The sequence below is a fragment of the Aspergillus flavus genome, chromosome 4, assembly GCF_009017415.1.
Source record: "Aspergillus flavus chromosome 4, complete sequence".
Taxonomy (NCBI): domain Eukaryota; kingdom Fungi; phylum Ascomycota; class Eurotiomycetes; order Eurotiales; family Aspergillaceae; genus Aspergillus; species Aspergillus flavus.
Genome location: NC_092405.1, coordinates 1,385,501 through 1,402,363, shown reverse-complemented (window position 1 = coordinate 1,402,363; position 16,863 = coordinate 1,385,501). Strand labels below are relative to the sequence as shown.

Genomic DNA, 16,863 nt, shown 5'->3' with positions numbered 1-16,863 from the left:
TGGTCCTTTGCACCCTTTTGAATGAAATCTGTTTGGGGCGGACGCTGTTTTCCATCTAGAGGCGCCATGGCGGCGGATAATCGATGATGATTTGATGATGATGAATACAACAAGGGTTTTTCCTCTTTGTTCTTCTTTGTCTTTATTACATTCCCCTCCTTTCTGATGATGTCGCACTCGTGTTCTACAGAGACGGGCAGTGTTGTCCATGACATACAGCAATAAAGGATAAAAAGTATTTTCGTATGAAGTAGCATGCTGCCCTCCAGATCTTCTCTATAAATGTAATGTCATTTAAGTCTTCTTTTTAATGAACAGCTACATATTACGATTAGGATCAACAGAACTTGAACATAAACATGGTATTCTTCATTTTTGGTCTCATCCCTCTAAATCTACCAAAAGGGATTTTTCAAACGAAAATCATCAAGCATAGGACTTCTCCCTGGATATTTTGCTCCCAGAGATCAACATCGTCCCATGGATTCATTAAAACGAAACGTAACAGGCATCATCACGCTAACAAAGGACATCTACAGAATCTGCTGGAAAGCACGGTTGATGGGGGAGCGCACGGGGTGGCCCTTGTAGAAGTCGATGGTAGCGAGGGCGCGCTTGCTGATACCGGCAGGGGTGAACTCGAATTTCTGTAGATCAGCAAAGTTAGCAACAACTTAACGAGAGATGATAGGAATCGGAACAGAGAACGTACCTCGTAGACCTGCTTGTAAGGGCCGGAGGCACCGAAGCGGTTGAGACCGAACTGCTCGTGAGCGTAACGCTCCCAGCCCATGGTGGAGGCAGCCTCGACGGAGAGGACGGGGATACCGTCGGGGAGGACCTTGAGCTTGTAGTCCTTGTCCTGGGCATCGAAGACCTCGAAGCAAGGAACGGAGACGACACGGGCAACAACGTTGTGGTTCTCCTTGAGGTAGGTGGCAGCCTCGATGGCGATGCTGACCTCGGAACCGGTGGAGATGATGGTAACGGCAGCGTTGGGGGCCTCAATGGCGACGTAGGCACCCTTCAGAGCAGCCTCAATGCTGGAGTTCTCAAGCTGGGGCAGGTTCTGACGGGTAAGGGCCAGAATGCTGGGGGTGTGCTTAGAGGTGAGAGCAGAGTAGTAGGCAGCACTGGTCTCGTTGCCATCAGCGGGACGCCAGACCATGCAGTTGGGGAGAGCACGGAAGTGAGCCAGGGTCTCAATAGGCTGGTGAGTAGGACCGTCCTCACCCAGACCGATGGAGTCGTGGGTAGCGACGTGGATGACGCGAACGCGGGAGAGAGCGGACAGACGGACGGCACCGGCAGCGTAGGAGACGAAGTTCAGGAAGGTACCGGCAGCGGGGATGACGGTACCGTAGGCAGCAAGACCGTTCATGATAGCAGCCATGGCGTGCTCACGGACACCGTAGCGGAGGTAGCGGCCGGACCAGTCACCAATGTTGTACTCAGGGGGCTGGAAGTCGACGGCGTTCTTCCAGCGGGTGTTGTTGGAGCCAGTCAGATCAGCAGAGCCGGAAAGCAGCTCGGGGATGACACTGTGGACCTTCTCCAGGACGGCCTCGGACAGCTTACGGGAGGCGACAGCGGAGTCGGTGGGCTTGTAGGTGGGCAGGCTCTTCTCCCAACCCTCAGGAAGCTTGCCAGCAAGACGACGAGTGAGGTCAGCGTGCTCATCCTTGTACTCAGAGGCGTATTTCTCGAAGAGCTGGTTCCACTCCTGCTCCTTAGCAGCACCCTGAGAAGCAGTCTTGTGGTAGAGGTCGTAGACCTGCTGGGGGACGACGAAGCTCTGCTTGGGGTCGAAGCCGAACTTGGCCTTAACACTCTCGGCATCGTCAGCCTTCAGGGGGTTACCGTGAACGCCACCGGTGCCCTGCAGCTTGGAACCGAAACCGATGGTGGTGGTCAAACGGATAACGGAGGGCTTGTCCTTAACCTCACGGCACTCCTGGATGGCCTTCTCAATGGCCTCAAGGTCATTGTCACCGTCCTTGACCCAGACGTGGTGCCAGCCATAGGACTCGAAACGCTTCATGACATCCTCAGTGAAAGCACACTTGGTGTCACCGTCTGTCCAATGTGAGAACATTCACTTAGTAAGACTTCGGTAGAGAAAATCGCGAGACTTGATTGCTTACCGATGGAGATATGGTTGTCATCGTAGATGGCAATGAGGTTACCAAGCTTCAGATGACCAGCCAAAGAGGCAGCCTCGCTGGCAACACCCTCCATAGCACAGCCATCACCGAAGAAGGTGTATGTGTAGTTGTTGATGAGATCGTAGCCGGGCTTGTTGTAGATAGCGGCAGTGTGAGCCTGGGCAATAGCCAGACCAACAGCGTTGGAGAAACCCTGACCCAGGGGGCCGGTGGTGACCTCAACACCGGGGGTGTCGTGAGCCTCGGGGTGACCGGGGGTGATGCTGTCGAGTTGCTACACGGGGATGCAGTTAGACCATCTAGTTCTATCTAACTCTGATTCAAGTTAGAAGGAGACATACTCTGAAGTTCTTCAGGTCATCCAGAGAGAGCTGGTAGCCGAAGAGGTGGAGAAGAGCATATTGGAGCATGCAACCGTGGCCGTTACTGAAATCGAGTTATATTAGCAAAAATAGTCCTGATATTAAAGAGGTGGCAACACCAGGAACTTACGAGAGAACAAAGCGATCACGGTTAACCCAGTCGGGGTTCTGGGGGTTGAAGTTCATGAACTTGTTGAAGAGGACGTGAGAAACGGGGGCCATGCCCATAGGGGCACCGGGGTGGCCGGAGTTGGCCTTGGAGGTGGCATCGACCTACAGACCATGAGATTAGTATGATGTCAACTGATCCATAACAAGGAATGGCCTTCTGTAACAGCTCCCATGTCTCAATGGGCAAGTTCTCGCTGAGAAAGAGAATTAGGAGGGAATTGAGGCTCTGGGGAAGAAATTGCCATTGATAGCAATTAACCGTGAGGCATCCGATGACATCCAGATCCAGACTAGGGCTGCCGTTGGCATAGCTAGAGCTTTGCAACACCCCTGTTTCCCATGGAATACTCGAGGACCGGGGACGGGCAAATAGGAGATGGAAGAAGAGAGCATACCGCGAGAACACGGATCGTGTTGATAGCCAATTGATCCAAATCAGTGTAACCCATGATTGCGGTGTCTAATGCGGGTGACGGTTAGACAGCTAGCTTTCCACCTCAACGGTTGAGAAGGAGGATGAGGGGGACCTACTATTCCTGTTCTTCCTCGTAAATTAAGATATGGAAAAACAAGGTTCAAGGGGAAGGAAGAGAAGAGATGAAGAGGAATGAAGAATGAGAGAGGAGAGGAAGAGAGAGAAAGAAAAGAAGAAGGAGAAGAGGAGAGAGTCAAGGACGTGCTGGGATGGCAATGAATAATGATGGAGGGGTCCAGGACTCCCACTGATTGGGTGTAAGTGGGGGAGGAATGATGTCTTCCGGTGGGGCTGCAGATGCTCACCGGTCACTTTTGGTCCTGATTTCTTCTCCTGTTGAGAAAGAATTCAAAAGAAATAAAATAATTAATAAAAAGTCACTAATAGGGCAATAATCCCCTATCCTTCCTCATATCAGAGCCATTGAGGACTCAGTCTGCTAGCGCATGCTTGCCCAACCGCAAACTATCAAATGCAGTCGATCGTTTTCAATGAAACTTTCGCAAGGATCGCAAGCTGTGGCTGCCTCAGGAACCAACCCGTGCCCCTCCACCCCCCCGAATTCGGCAATCAACAATACTAACCATTTGAATGACGAAGGCCTGGAAAGGCCTCCTGACTCAAGAGAACCCTAAAATCATTCATCCCAAAGGCCGTAATTATTAATAGATATATCTACAAAGCTCAATCTTGAACAACGGCCCGACGATAGAGAAAGACGTCGGATCTGATATTCAAAGGACTACTCCGCAAAAAAGGCCATCTACCCCTCCAGACCCCTCCTTCAGAAACTCTCATGCAGAAAAGTACCGCCAATATCAACCATTGACCTCACAATGCAGATGACAGATCATAGATGCGTTGGCCCCCTCTCGCGCATCTCCCACATGTAAAGTATATCCAATGCTTACCATAAGATTTATAAAGAACCTCCGGAGTAGACGGGGTACAGACATTACCCAACGCAACTCCCACCCCCATAGAAACTAATAAGCCGGACCAGCGTAGTCCTGGCCGTCGTCCGAACAACACACACCGAAGTCTGGGTCCCGGAGTACTATACTCCGATGGCACCCCCATGCGACCGTCCAGAATTTTCTTTTACTTTGCTGAATATAGTATTTTCCCGCTTTTCTTTGCAGGTCAATTAGGTGGAGGGGGACCCTTTGAAACAATCTTTTTTCTATTAGAAAAAGAACAAAAATAAAAAATAAAATTCAGGGACGTTGGGGGTTTCCGTCAAGGTCCTCATTGGTACCTCAGTACATACTCTACTGCTGCATATCCATCTATACAGTACATCGATATATACACTCTGCGCACGCCATTGGACGTCATCTGGGGGTAAACATGGACCTCATCAGCAACTAGAAAATACGTCCCTGATTAGAGTTACACATCGAGATGTTCTCGTCCCCAGGTCCTCAATAACTACCACACCGGATTGCCAGCAACGGCTTCCCCAATCAGGCCAATCCGACGGCATGCTAACTGTAAGTTAAATTAACGCTACGAGGTGTATACCTACCAGTAGTAAGCATGTAAAGTACCTACCTCGGCGGCAGAAGGAAGTGTCAAGGGTAGCTGTGAAGGTTGGATGGTCATTAAACGTCGTCTTGGACCATATCAAGGTTCGGATAGGATAGAATCGGCGTAATTGGCCTTCGTTTCATTCATCACCATATTTCATGTGCTGAACTCCGGTCGTACCCGAATTCTGTATGCACGGCACGTCGCGTTCACATATGCGACAGGCTGCAGCAACTTAAATCTCTTACAACCCCGCATTCAATCCTTGACAGACGACCTCGAACAGGAAGGATTACCGTAAGGCACGATATCAATGAGCATCACGTTCATTATTCGCTAAAAGCACGATCGGCTGGCGGATACGTGACAACCGGCACACAATAACGTAGCAGAATCATCCAAAAACGAACCATATATCGAACATTATAAAAAGAGCATCCCACCAGTGCCTCATTACAAACGAGAGCTCGGGGTGAGCCTGATCATACCATATATACATATCCCATAACTCCATACAAATTTCCAGGTATCAAAAGCTAAACAGCTGTGCGTACGCCACCCAGACCACTTTAATTAAGCGACATGGAACTCCATAAACCAAAACGGCAGTTTATATGATGGAAAGCAAATCAGACGGCCAGCCGCCGATCCCACCCGTTCATAAGTCCATACTCAGTGACCTCGTCCTCCGCGGCGGGAATCACGACGCCTTGGAAGGGATCCAGTAGATTGGCTTGCTCTTCCGGGGACAGCCGGAGGTCGTTGTAGGGTACCGCCTCTTCCGTACTGCCCATGCTCTCATCCGAGTAACTCAGGACGCTCTGTGCCGCCATCTCCCGAGTCGGGGCCACATCGCTATTGCTGCTAGAAGACCAAGCTTCAGGGGACAGTCCCTGGAGGTCATTGTGGGATACCGGCATCGGTGCTGTCATAGAGTCGGGCTTAGGTGCGTATTCGGCCGTCAGGGATGCGAAAGGTCCAGCGTCATCACCACATTCCTTGCCACCATAAATTCCGGTGAAAATGTTAGAATAACCTCGGTCCATATCGCTCAGAACGAACTCCCAGTCGGACATCGTGATAGCTCCGTGGGCGACGTCTGAGGGTACAGAGCTGGAAAGCATATGACCTTGATCGTATCCCAAAGGATGAGACGGGTAGTACATCTTTTCTCCAGGCAAGCGCAGGTTCTCGGGGGTAGGAAGGCTGGCCCAACTAGAAGACCGTATCTGACGCTGGGCAATATGAGGGCTGGCGCCGGAGATAGTATTCCTGCGTGACGGCGAGTCTTGCTTTGCAGGCTGACCGAAGCCGGCGCTAGCAGCCAAGCGGGACTTCAAGGCTTGCAGTTGCTTTTTAGGAGACCTCGACGGCTTCTGCTCAGGGGGGGACATTTCACGGGGCTTATCGGACGTTGCACGTTTGCCACCATCAAGTGAGACTAGCGCGCTAGCCAAGGTACTGAATTCTGCGGCAGCAGCTGGGGACTCTGATTCCAACTGATCAATGATCGCAGTAAGCAGCTTCTGGCTTTCTTTGATAAGCTTGCTGTCTCGTTTGAGGCCGATACTCTGCCACAGAAGCCCGAGACCGGAAGAGAAAACCAACTCTCTTCGGTTGATGCTGACCGAAAGGCAAAGGCGCCTCTCGTCGAGAAGTTGGAGGATTTGAACGATGCGCTTGCTACAATCAGAGACGGCGAGCGAAGACGGCGAACGGATCTGTTCTTCGCCAAAGCAGACAGCCGGGCGATGAATTAATGAACGGATGAAGTAGTAAACGAGAGACTAGGCAAAATTGTTAGAACGTGTTAGGTATTTTGAGTATAACGATGCATCAAAACTTACCAAAAGTGGCGACCGGCTACTTGTAACATTCGTACTAGGCTTATCCTGCGAAAACTCTAGACGGAGGTGAGGAGGTAAGTTCTTCACCCAACCGTCTAGCTGTCCAGCAACCGAACGCAATTTCGAGATAGGAATTTCGTACCCTCCATCAGAGGGATATAGATCTTCCAAAGCCTTGTTCAAGACCCTGCAGGCCGCAAACAACGCGATCGCGCTAGAGATGCGAGTGGACTCGCCAGGGAGAGTAGGCAGGAAACCTGTTTCGGTGACATTCTCATCATCAATATCCTCCGGATATTCCGTATGAATATCTTCCTCGCGGAGTAGAACAGGCAATCCAGTTAAAGCAGCAGTGAAGCTGTGACCATGTCAGAGAAGAGAACTTCTTGAGTAAGCAAAGTACTTACCGATCGACCACATATTGGCACCAAAACACTTTTTTCCGCGTCTCAGCAACCAGAGCGTTGGCAGAAAAGCGTCTCTGACTCTGGTGAAGTCTCAACTGATGGCAAAGACTGACGGCAGAGCCACGGTAGCGTAAAAGGCCGGTATAATCGCCCTTGGTCATGCAGTACATCTGAGCCAAAACATAGCATTGCAAAGTTGAGACGGACACATCGCCTGAGAGCGATTCAAGGACCGGCGACCAGTTATCCTCAAAAAATGTTGGGTCCTGGTTGGTTCTCGTCTGTCGATGCATATCAGCTTTGAAGAATCGTAAAGTACCGGCGTAAGAAACTTGACTTACAGTTGACGCAAGAGCAGCAATGCCAAATATCAAGTTCAACTGGGCCATGTCATGCTTACTGCCTTGCAACGTTTCTGTATTCGACAGATACTGCTCGTAGGCTTTAAGGATGGTGGGCCTGTGAACAACAGGGTAAAGAGGAGCCCACTCTTGGAAGAAGATATTAATTAGTTGATCAGACACAAGTCGCGGTGCGGTCTTGATGACCTGGTCCGTACGAGAGGCAGCAATTGGGGTAGGTGATGCTGTCAAAGCCTTAGTTGAGACATTCGGTGGCAATCGGCCCTGATCCATGAGCCTAGTCGTGAAGATGCCTAACTTGAATTAGCTGCCCAGTGTCCTTTCAAATCTTACCACTTTCCAAGGATGAACCTACCACTATAACCACGAATACTTGCAATTCCAGTTTCGACATCAGATAATTCGCCTACCAATACCGGTTCCTGGACCTGAATGACACCTTCGTTCGTGTCGGGTGCGCTCGACTTGACCGATTCAGACGACGACCGTGCGGAGGCAGCCGCCCTGTGCTGTGAAGAGGGAGAAAAAGAATGTATCCGAGATAGTACGTCGATCTTCTCATCCTTTTCGTCTAATAAGTTCTTCAAGTCCCTCACTTCCGCCTCCAACGCTCGCACTCGTTCTTCTAACGATTCGGTGTACCCACGGGGAAAAGCGCGGCGACTGAGCTTATCGCTCGTTTTGCATTCGAAACCAACGTTGGCGCATTGCGTACAGCATGGACGGATTCCATCACAGCGAATCTTCTTGCTTCTGCATCGATCACAGGCCTGGGCGATACGACTTTGGGCGCCGTTGCCGACCTTGATCACTTTCATCGGGAGAATTCCAGGCATCTTGGCTGGATGCTCTTAGCATCTGCCGCCGAAAGGACTATTTCTTGGCTCTCGCGTGCGGTTCGTGCTGTTATGTTTCGATTTAACACTTGGGTGAGCTGTGATGTAGACACTCAAGCGATATTATGTAGTAGTTGGGGGCTCGGCAGGGACGAAAGTATGTAGCCGACTGATTTGGTAAAAAACGATAGCCGATCGTAGCGTAAGTAACGTTGTAATACTCCGTAGACCAACAAAGGGTCAAGATATGGTGAGCGGAGTGTCTTGATAAGGAGGTATAGTTAAGTGTAAGAAAGGTGGCGGTTGGTAGCCGAGGAGATGCTGATGATAAGAATGGGAGGGAAAGACAAGAGGAGGAAGAGCATAAGCGTGATGGGAAAGGCCAACCACAGGATCTTTTCGATGTCCGCGGTTCTCCGTACGGCAAGTGTATTGGCAGGATTACCAACGCAGGTGCGGGTGACGGATGCAGGCTCAAAGGGGTGTGGCTGTGGGGTAGCCCGGTGGGCCTCCGTCTGATCTTTCCGCCAATTATACCGTCCAGTTTACGATTTTCAATTGCTCACCCGACACTCGACAGCCGTAGATTCGCAGTGGGTTTCGAGAGAGGATCTGTAATACCATTACGCTCACTCTAAGTTCGTGTTAAAAGAGTTAAAGTTCAATGAAATTCATACTGAATTATTTGACTTCCAGCCCGAACCCTCCGCATTGTTTTCTTTAATTGTTCTTCCTGTGTGTGTCATTTGAGAAAATCAACTTATATGAAGCATGAAACTCAAGGATATTAATCTCAGGGATTATCCCGTGCCTAGCACTGGCGAAGTACTAGGGTACAGTAGTATATCGCTGGCGAGAGCCGTTGAACAGTCGTTGATTGGCTTTTGTTAGCATGAGGAGACTAGCAGGGAAAATTTCATTGCAGCAACCAACAGGGGGGATGCCCAAAGGCAACGTATTCCTGAGATTTAGACTCAAGAATCCTTCACTCCGTCTCTCCACTCACGTTAGGCTGTCAGATAAAATATTCTTTATCCTTCGAGGCTAAATACGACATTCATCTATCGTTTTCTTAATCAACCCTAGCAATTATCACTACATATCGAGTCGTAGCCAGGAGTATCATGCTCTCACCGTGTAAATCCTACGGAGTACCTACCTTTAAACCCGAGAGTGCCCAAGTGGGCTACACAGTGTAGTAATGATCTCCCCGTAATCGCCGATCATCACAACTCCGAACCGGAGAGAAGCTTCTCCCAGACATCCCCTTCGAACAAGTCAGCGACGAAGACCCCCAGTCCGGTCAACCAGCCTTGATTTAATCATAGACTCGAACCCCCGCAATCCCAGGCCTGCCCTCAACCACTGAGAATCCGATGTCAAGATAAGAGCCGTAGAACAAAAGGTCCCGATGCGTGAAGTTTCTCACCCTGAAACCCTAATCAGGGAACCAAAGAAAAAAAAGAAGAAAGGAGAATAGAATACCGGCTAAAAAGCCGCTCACTTCTTCCCGATCGCCTAGACTTCTCCGCATCCCTCACCACGGTTGAGAACAACCATGGAATTCGTTTGGAACCGCCGGTTTTTATTCGGGTTGGAGCATCCGCCGTCTTCCTTACATCGAACTGACGAGTCCAAGACTCCGAATACGATGAACCAGAGTTCAACTTCTCAGCCACCCGCCGAAAATATACCGGGAACTTTTTGACTTCAAAAAGCCATGCGAGCTCACTAGGGCTCAGTTTAGTTTAACTCTTAAATTCAGCCCTCCAGTCAGATTCTCAAGGGCGTTGATCCTCGTAATCTCCATCGTGTCATGCCATTTCCCCATCCGTTCACAACTGGAGTCAAACGCGGGGGATTCTCAGGAAACTTTGCGCCGGCGTGGTCTCTGCCATTATGATTGATTGAATTCTTTAAGAATAGCCTTGGTTCGGGATCTTATGCGGTGTTTCTGTTCCGTCCTTACATAGTTAGCTTCCCTATAAGCAGGGTCGAGGGACAAACTTCCCTGGGGCGATGAATGCCTCATGTGGAGAATGACTTGTTCCAAAGGTCCTTAAAATAAAACGTCACGGTTGGACGATACACCGAATGGGCTTTTAGGTATTGTTCACAATTTTCAGACAGCAAAAGGCCTTCTTGGAGAATCAGTCCGTTTGGAGTAGAATCCGAGAGTTTCCCGAGAAAACTGCAGAAGTGGACCTAGGGCTTCCAAAAGGGGTTTGCTCTTTTGGATTTTTGGATTTTGAGATCTTCTTAATTTAATTCGAAGACCCAACTACTACTACGGGTCCGGGGATGACGGAGCCGCCAGATCACCGAATGGCCAATCATGATCCTGAATTGAGAGATTGTTTCTCAACAAATCCCTGGTGCTGGACTATTATTATCGCTGCCGCACTAGACGAAAGATTAGAGCCACCATACATGCCTGATACAATCCAGTTTTCGTTAATTTCTACAATGGGTATAGAGCCCTGCATGTACTATTTGACGCTAAAACATTATGAGACTCAAAATAAGGCGGATTATGTTTTTGTGGTCAAGGTTTTTAATTCAAGCTGACTCTCCAGTCAACTCAAAGAGATATACTGTACATCCATGGATCTGGTTGGCGCAGCAAGTTAACCAAAAGACCGGCGGCGCATGGCTACATACACCACATGGCGACTGGAACAAGACCCCAATCAAGAGACAAGAAAGAATATCCCCCTGGGGCTAAAGACATGGTCGGAATCCTGGTCCGACTGGTCAGCATCACGTCATAGAAGTCAATGAACTCGAAAGGATTCGCCTGTGGCGGCTTCCATGATCTCGACCCCTAGGGGCAGCCATGAACTTGGAACTCCACCAACTCTCTCTGCTGCTTTACCCCAACTGGGGTTTCCCCACAATCCACGTTCATTTTAATTGAATGATCGACCTTCCGCAGTGGATATAGTGAAACTCAAACAGGCACCGGTTTCGGTATGGATTAAATGATGCTAACAGTGATCGATAGCAACGTGAACATGACCAATGACTCAAAGCACAGTGGCGGATTCGGTTAATATGGCCTCGTGTCTTGTTGCCATATACATGAATTGATGATCACGAGAAATCCTCTTCGACATCATCAGCCTGTTGCTGGGTAAGATATGCGGCGACCGCCTCACTCGCCATAAGATCCTGTCTCTATAGATGGATGGTGGTCAGTGTCCGCCCAATGTGGCCCGGCCCACAGAGCCATTCAGATTACATCACTTACCTGCTGAACCAAATCCTCGATCCCTTTTTCCAACAGCTTCCCCTCCAACTCACGTAGACTGTTAATTGTATTATACACCTCAGGCCTGAAGAGTGCAAGCATATCCTCATTGTGATTGATCTCCTCAACCATGATCTGAGTTTCTCGAAGAATGAGAAAATGAGATTCTAGCCGATTCAGCACAGTCACCACAGCTCGAAGCTGGAAAATATCCCACAGAGGGTCCTTGGCCAATAAGGATTTGATGTCATTGGGATCTTTGATCTCCTCACCTTTCCAACTGACTTTGACTTCTCTACCCCCATCATTGGTTTGTAATACTTCAAATTCAAGCCCGTCTTCTTGGTTCACGCAAAGCCACCAGACAAACGGACTATCCCAATCAGTGCTACCCCTTTCTGCCGTAGGAGCATCGAATAAACGAAGTCCTGGCGGTGCCTTGCAAACTCGTTTCTTGGCCATAATCAATGGGTCGTCTTCGGGGATGTCCAGATTGAGAAATATCTGCTTTGCACCTCCTCTCTCATTCTCGAGGAATCCATAGGAGAATATCATCTCCGATGCTGGTTTGTCGTCCCCGTACCTATGAATCACCATCACCATGAGTCGTGTTACTGCTACGAGATCCACTATCAAAACTCACGATATAGTAACTTCCTCGTCGGAATGAAGTTTCCGCCCCGATCGTAGCTGAAGCACAGCATTGCCTTCTGTATCCTCTTCGTATAAAGCTTTCACAATATCCTCAGATGCATGGTTAGCCATGTCAATGCATGGAACCATTGCATGGCCAGAACTGGGCAAATCCACCATACGCGATCGGTACATAGCATCGACGTATTTCCAGTCGTCCAACGTGAATCTTCCTGTATTCTCATCCCACCAATGCTTGCGACACCAAGATATGTTCTCGGTTGATTGGCGTAAGAGCTCAAATTCATTCTCAAGCGAGACGATCTTTGCATCCACCGCCAATTTCAGAGATGTCCCCCGCAGAAGCTCCCGCTCTTCCACCGTGTAGAACGTAGGTAGTGTGATTGAAGATGGCAAATACTGTATATATTCGGTCCAAGGGTTGGACACTCCAATGCGATGGTGCTCATCCGCGAAATCCGGACTAGAGTATGTGATCTGGAGGACTAAGAAGATCAAAATCGCACCCCTAGCTGTCTGTTCATATCAGCCCATACCCTCAACACCAATTTCTAAATAAGCTGCCAGTAAATTCCCAACACCCCACTGAAAGGTAGGATGCACATACTCTTCCGAAATCGCCGACGGCGTCTAGTACCTCACGCAGATACCGATCAGACTTGGCATGAGTTTCAACCAACCTAAGCGACAGAATCAAGTCGGAGGGAACTCGAAGGAGAGTCTCTGCATCTACTTCTCCGGTCTCTGAGCTCTCATTGCTCTTCTCTCCTGTCGCTACTATCGCGCATCCCTTGTCTATGCCATCTTCGGTTCGCACCTTGCGGAAAGTGACCCCATCGACGGAGATGCCATTGAGCCTTGTCCAAGCAGAAAGTGTCTCAATGGGAAGGTATTCACGCTTCATATTTCCTCAGGCTCGTAATTTATCTCCGACAAACGTGTAATCATGCGCTTGGAAGGGTATGAGAGTCCACTCGAGGTCCCCACTCTTAAGTTGCTGCTTTCCTTATCGATAAGAAAAGCGGTATCCATGCGGAGCCCTAAGCCCTGGTTTTCTGAAGTAGGTGGGCAATAGTACGATTGCAGCATGCAGACGTCATAAGACCGGGGTCTAGATGATGCGCTCTAAAACCAGGCTTTACAGAATGTAGACTCTCCATTTGTTCAAATATATAATCTTCGCAAATATATGTGCTGTGTGTAAAGAAAGCTGCTTTTGTACAACAGAATTTTGTGAATTTGAATCCCTGCCATAAATCACAAGCCCAAGATGCCGAGCAGTTCACGACTCCCTACTCCAACTTCAAAACTACATCATCTGCTCACGCCACGGCCGCCACGTCTCTGCTTACTTCCGCTTTATTCCGTGTGGCAGCCAGCAGCGTTCCACACGCCTGGAAGCGTGCGCGTTCGCCTCAACAGCGGCATAACTCAAGATTGGAAAGGAACATCAACAGACGACCATGCTGTGGACCGAAGCAAGAAGAATGATAACACAGATCCCACTGTTGAGGGGGCTTCTTCTGGTATGAAGGACAGGGAGGAATATGAAGGAGTAGCGCGAGGTGATAAGCCTCAGGCGGCAACGGAGAGAGAAGGATTAAAGCATTGGAAGAAGGCTAAGGAGGAGCATCCTAAGGCACCTGAACCGATCATTGGAATGAATGATGAAAGAGCCCAGGTATGTTTTCAAATCTTCAGTCCAGTAACGTATAATCTAGGACATTCCTGGGATAAAGAATCGACACCGTCAATCAAGATCAGGTGACTGACTATTGATATCTTTAACAGAAGGGCCATTGATCTGAAAGTTGGGTTGCTTTTCTGCTTCATTCATTTTCGGCTATGTACTTTGAATAACCGCCATAAGCGTTATATTGTTCATTCCCAGTCATATCAACTGTATATAAATTGGATACTGAAATCTATCGGCCAGGCTTGAAGGATAGTACCTAAAAACGAGGGATGCGAGTTAGCGACCAATATTAACTTAGTTATTGAAAGGTTAACACCTACATCATGTTTTCCTACTTGTACAATTTCATCTTCCGAGACGCGGATACCGCCAACGCCCTCAATGTAGGAGATCGGTATATCGCCCATGACCTTGTGAGCAACATCGCCAACCGTAGTGCCCCTACTCCGTGTCAGATGGATTAAAGAGATGTAGGATTTGCAATCAGCATTACTTACTTCTTAACTAGGACACAATCACGGAACGCTGCATCACTTCCGGCTCCTGATGCGAAAGTGTGTATGTTCCTTACCGGGAAGACTGGCACCAGACCCAGAAGCTCTGCGGCACGTGAAAGGCATTGCACAACTCCAGTTGAGCCAAAACGATAGAGTACCATGTCTTTCAAATTCTCGACACGGCTAATGTGATGTCCATGTTAGCAAAACAGATACTGTGCAAATACTAGAGTAACTTACGTCTTCAACTTCTCATCCATCTCCTTTAAGCCACCGCCGTCCGGCTCGCCCATGTCTATGAGGTCTTCTCGCGTATCTAGGAATTCGCTTCCTTCAACGTATTTGATGTAATTTTGTTTCGCTAACCTCCGAAGGAACACTTCTGAGATTGCGGAGCAGAGAACAATGGACTGAGGGTCCTGCATTTTGGCAATTTTGCTGATATTCTGGAGCCACTCTTGTCAGCGTCGATTCAAAGCCAAACGGGAATGCTGGCAAACCTTGTCTGCGTCGGGATGATCGATCTTATTTAAAGCATAGACCGTGGGGAATTTTTCATCGATAAAAGCTTTGACAACCTTCTCAACAGTCTCATCAGACCAGTTCTCAAGCGGCTCCTTCAAGCCTATCCGATCTAAGCAGCGTGCAACAATCGTCGACGTACTTCCATAACCGGAGAACTGCCCCTGTAAGGTGTCCACAGCCGTCGCCTCTATTGTAAGTGTCAGCATGCCAGAAACATTAAGAAATTCCTATAGACTGACTTATGGCCATATGTCTCCTCTTGATGGATCCCCTACAAGAATCATCAGCACAGACAGCCTAGGTTCAGGGCCGTGTCGATTTACCATCTTTGCATCAAATTTCCTAACACCCAGCGCACAATCTCGGAATGTAGCCATTCAATATCTTGTGAAGGATCGTAACCTCGAGTTGCTTTCCCTGAAATGCACACAGACGTATTAGCCAATATATTTTCTTGCACTCGCGCAACAACAGCATTTTCGAAACCGCGACAAATCCTGACCTTCTGCGTCTGTGGTTCCACTAACATCAACCACGTGGATCAAGGCATCTGCATGACGCAAATCATCCAAGAACTTGTTGCCCAGCCCTCGACCTTGATGCGCGCCTGGAACGAGACCTGCAACGTCTAAGAGCTCGATGGGAACAGAGCGTCTTCCTTCTATACAGCCTCCATAATTCGGTCTGCACTTATCCGACACACCGTATCGCTGGCATGCACATTCTATTTGGAGGTAGCCAATGGCGCGCTGAGGATCGATCGTAGTGAAACTAAAGCTCACTAATTAGACGTCTTCGGACAGCGAGATTTGTATTATTGGGATTTGCGTAATGGAACGATATAACGGAGCGCATTCTGGTTTACTTACGGGAAGTTCCCTACAAATGGAAAATGCTCCGGTCAATGCACATATACTTTGGCTACACAACTAACAAAGATAGCCTTACCAACTTTTGAAGTAGCATCTGTCAAACTATTCAGCGTTGTCGATTTCCCGCTGGATGGCTACATGCCCCTCAGTTCAGTCAGCGGCGTATCTTCCGAGATAACGAAGAGTAGCAGACCTTTCCAACCAACCCAATCAATGGATCTCTGGGCATACTAGCAAATATCTGGGTAACAAAACGTACAATAAAGAAACACAACGGCAGAACAAGAGTCTATTCCTGTCTAACAACATGCAACCAAAAATTTCATTTCGCTGGTAGCGGGGAATTGGTGGTCAGTTTCGGCATCTTGTAATGGAAGGCGGTCTACCTTCAACCCTTTATTTCCTAAAGCAGGCTAGCGTCGCTGTTCTGAGTATAGCGCATTGGAAACCGTTACTGATGCATATCCTTCCCTCTGTTAATCTCGCCCTCATACATGTGAATAGTTCTTGCTGTCAACCACCTTGTGGCACTACATGTAGTACTGAAGCAACGGAACACAGCATGTGATAAGACATGCAGTTTTATCAGGAAAATACGCCGTGTCTAGAAACTGACTCAAGCGTGTATTTACTACACAACACGCATATATATTTATATTTATTTATCTATGGTGGATCTATATGAACGATCATCAGTCGCTGTTGTTTATCAGAATTTCCCTGAAGCGATTGTGCAACACCCTTTGGTTTACTGATCATGAACTGACTGTCATAACAAGAAAGACCCCTTAGCCTATGCACACATGATACAATAATGTCCAATATCACATAGAATAAGTCTGGCACTTTTATCTTGTCGTCATAGGCCTCAAGGGATGACGGTGATGGATATAGAATATTGCTTCACAGAGAGTGTGAGGCAGCAGCCTGGTTCTACAAGGCATTTTTTTGCACTTTATGCGCCGCTACGGAGTAGATCTGCAGTTACTCTCCCATACTACTGAGACCACCCCTTACTCTTCTGCCAGCCTGGTAAAGCTCTTCTCTATGCCCCAAAGGATAGCACATCACCAATCAGATATATGTCATTGCTTTAAGGATTCTTCATGAAGCAAAATAAGACCAAGGCCAAGTAAATAATATGGTACGAGCACTTGAGATTAAGCCATTCTGTGCTGAATGGGTCGAAGTCACTGCGAATTCCATTTGGATGG

General features: G+C 48.5%; 5 protein-coding genes across 5 annotated transcripts; 1 reads left to right on the top strand and 4 right to left on the bottom strand.

Annotated features, from left to right (window-relative positions):
• Positions 1–347: 347 nt before the first annotated feature.
• F9C07_2283260 (transketolase TktA) lies at positions 348–3,373 on the bottom strand. The gene is made up of 7 exons (XM_041291779.2): positions 3,230–3,373; positions 3,094–3,158; positions 2,658–2,800; positions 2,507–2,591; positions 2,145–2,439; positions 713–2,076; positions 348–647 (listed from the first exon to the last, which is right to left on the bottom strand). Exons 2-7 carry the CDS (start codon positions 3,145–3,147, stop codon positions 534–536), a joined length of 2,055 nt encoding a protein of 684 aa, XP_041145966.1. The 5' UTR covers positions 3,148–3,158; positions 3,230–3,373; the 3' UTR covers positions 348–533.
• Positions 3,374–8,558, bottom strand: F9C07_2283259 (acetate regulatory DNA binding protein FacB). The gene is made up of 5 exons (XM_071510621.1): positions 7,675–8,558; positions 7,299–7,612; positions 6,958–7,238; positions 6,551–6,908; positions 3,374–6,490 (listed from the first exon to the last, which is right to left on the bottom strand). Exons 1-5 carry the CDS (start codon positions 8,153–8,155, stop codon positions 5,333–5,335), a joined length of 2,592 nt encoding a protein of 863 aa, XP_071366359.1. The 5' UTR covers positions 8,156–8,558; the 3' UTR covers positions 3,374–5,332.
• Positions 8,559–11,248: 2,690 nt separating this feature from the next.
• Positions 11,249–12,963, bottom strand: F9C07_3674 (SET domain protein; the record flags this gene model as incomplete). The annotated part of the gene is made up of 4 exons (XM_041291777.1): positions 11,249–11,332; positions 11,406–11,988; positions 12,049–12,575; positions 12,667–12,963. The coding sequence occupies 4 exons, from the start codon at positions 12,961–12,963 to the stop codon at positions 11,249–11,251; spliced, it is 1,491 nt and encodes a 496-aa protein (XP_041145964.1).
• Positions 12,964–13,212: 249 nt separating this feature from the next.
• Positions 13,213–14,096, top strand: F9C07_2283257 (uncharacterized protein). The gene is made up of 2 exons (XM_041285778.2): positions 13,213–13,740; positions 13,851–14,096. The coding sequence occupies exons 1-2, from the start codon at positions 13,330–13,332 to the stop codon at positions 13,860–13,862; spliced, it is 423 nt and encodes a 140-aa protein (XP_041145963.1). The 5' UTR covers positions 13,213–13,329; the 3' UTR covers positions 13,863–14,096.
• Positions 13,213–16,034, bottom strand: F9C07_2283256 (P-loop containing nucleoside triphosphate hydrolase protein). Its single transcript, XM_071510620.1, has 10 exons — positions 15,843–16,034; positions 15,726–15,783; positions 15,647–15,656; positions 15,280–15,548; positions 15,101–15,194; positions 15,017–15,048; positions 14,753–14,964; positions 14,493–14,698; positions 14,253–14,435; positions 13,213–14,196 (listed from the first exon to the last, which is right to left on the bottom strand). The coding sequence occupies exons 1-10, from the start codon at positions 15,876–15,878 to the stop codon at positions 13,956–13,958; spliced, it is 1,341 nt and encodes a 446-aa protein (XP_071366358.1). The 5' UTR covers positions 15,879–16,034; the 3' UTR covers positions 13,213–13,955.
• Between the last annotated feature and the right edge of the window lie 829 nt (positions 16,035–16,863).

What these genes read in the sequence shown, in the direction of transcription:
- F9C07_2283260 (XM_041291779.2), bottom strand. Translation starts at nt 3,147, where the DNA reads ATGGGTTACACTGATTTGGATCAATTGGCTATCAACACGATCCGTGTT. An exon ending in ACACGATCCGTGTTCTCGCG is followed by an intron (nt 2,801 to 3,093) that starts GTATGCTCTCTT and finishes CATGGTCTGTAG; the next exon opens with GTCGATGCCACCTCCAAGGC. An exon ending in CGTGATCGCTTTGTTCTCTC is followed by an intron (nt 2,592 to 2,657) that starts GTAAGTTCCTGG and finishes ACTCGATTTCAG; the next exon opens with TAACGGCCACGGTTGCATGC.
- F9C07_2283259 (XM_071510621.1), bottom strand. Translation starts at nt 8,155, where the DNA reads ATGCCTGGAATTCTCCCGATGAAAGTGATCAAGGTCGGCAACGGCGCC. An exon ending in TGCCAATATGTGGTCGATCG is followed by an intron (nt 6,909 to 6,957) that starts GTAAGTACTTTG and finishes ACATGGTCACAG; the next exon opens with CTTCACTGCTGCTTTAACTG. An exon ending in GTAGCCGGTCGCCACTTTTG is followed by an intron (nt 6,491 to 6,550) that starts GTAAGTTTTGAT and finishes AATTTTGCCTAG; the next exon opens with TCTCTCGTTTACTACTTCAT.
- F9C07_2283257 (XM_041285778.2), top strand. Translation starts at nt 13,330, where the DNA reads ATGCCGAGCAGTTCACGACTCCCTACTCCAACTTCAAAACTACATCAT.
- F9C07_2283256 (XM_071510620.1), bottom strand. Translation starts at nt 15,878, where the DNA reads ATGCCCAGAGATCCATTGATTGGGTTGGTTGGAAAG. An exon ending in ATCATCCCGACGCAGACAAG is followed by an intron (nt 14,699 to 14,752) that starts GTTTGCCAGCAT and finishes GAGTGGCTCCAG; the next exon opens with AATATCAGCAAAATTGCCAA. An exon ending in GATTGTGTCCTAGTTAAGAA is followed by an intron (nt 14,197 to 14,252) that starts GTAAGTAATGCT and finishes GACACGGAGTAG; the next exon opens with GGGCACTACGGTTGGCGATG.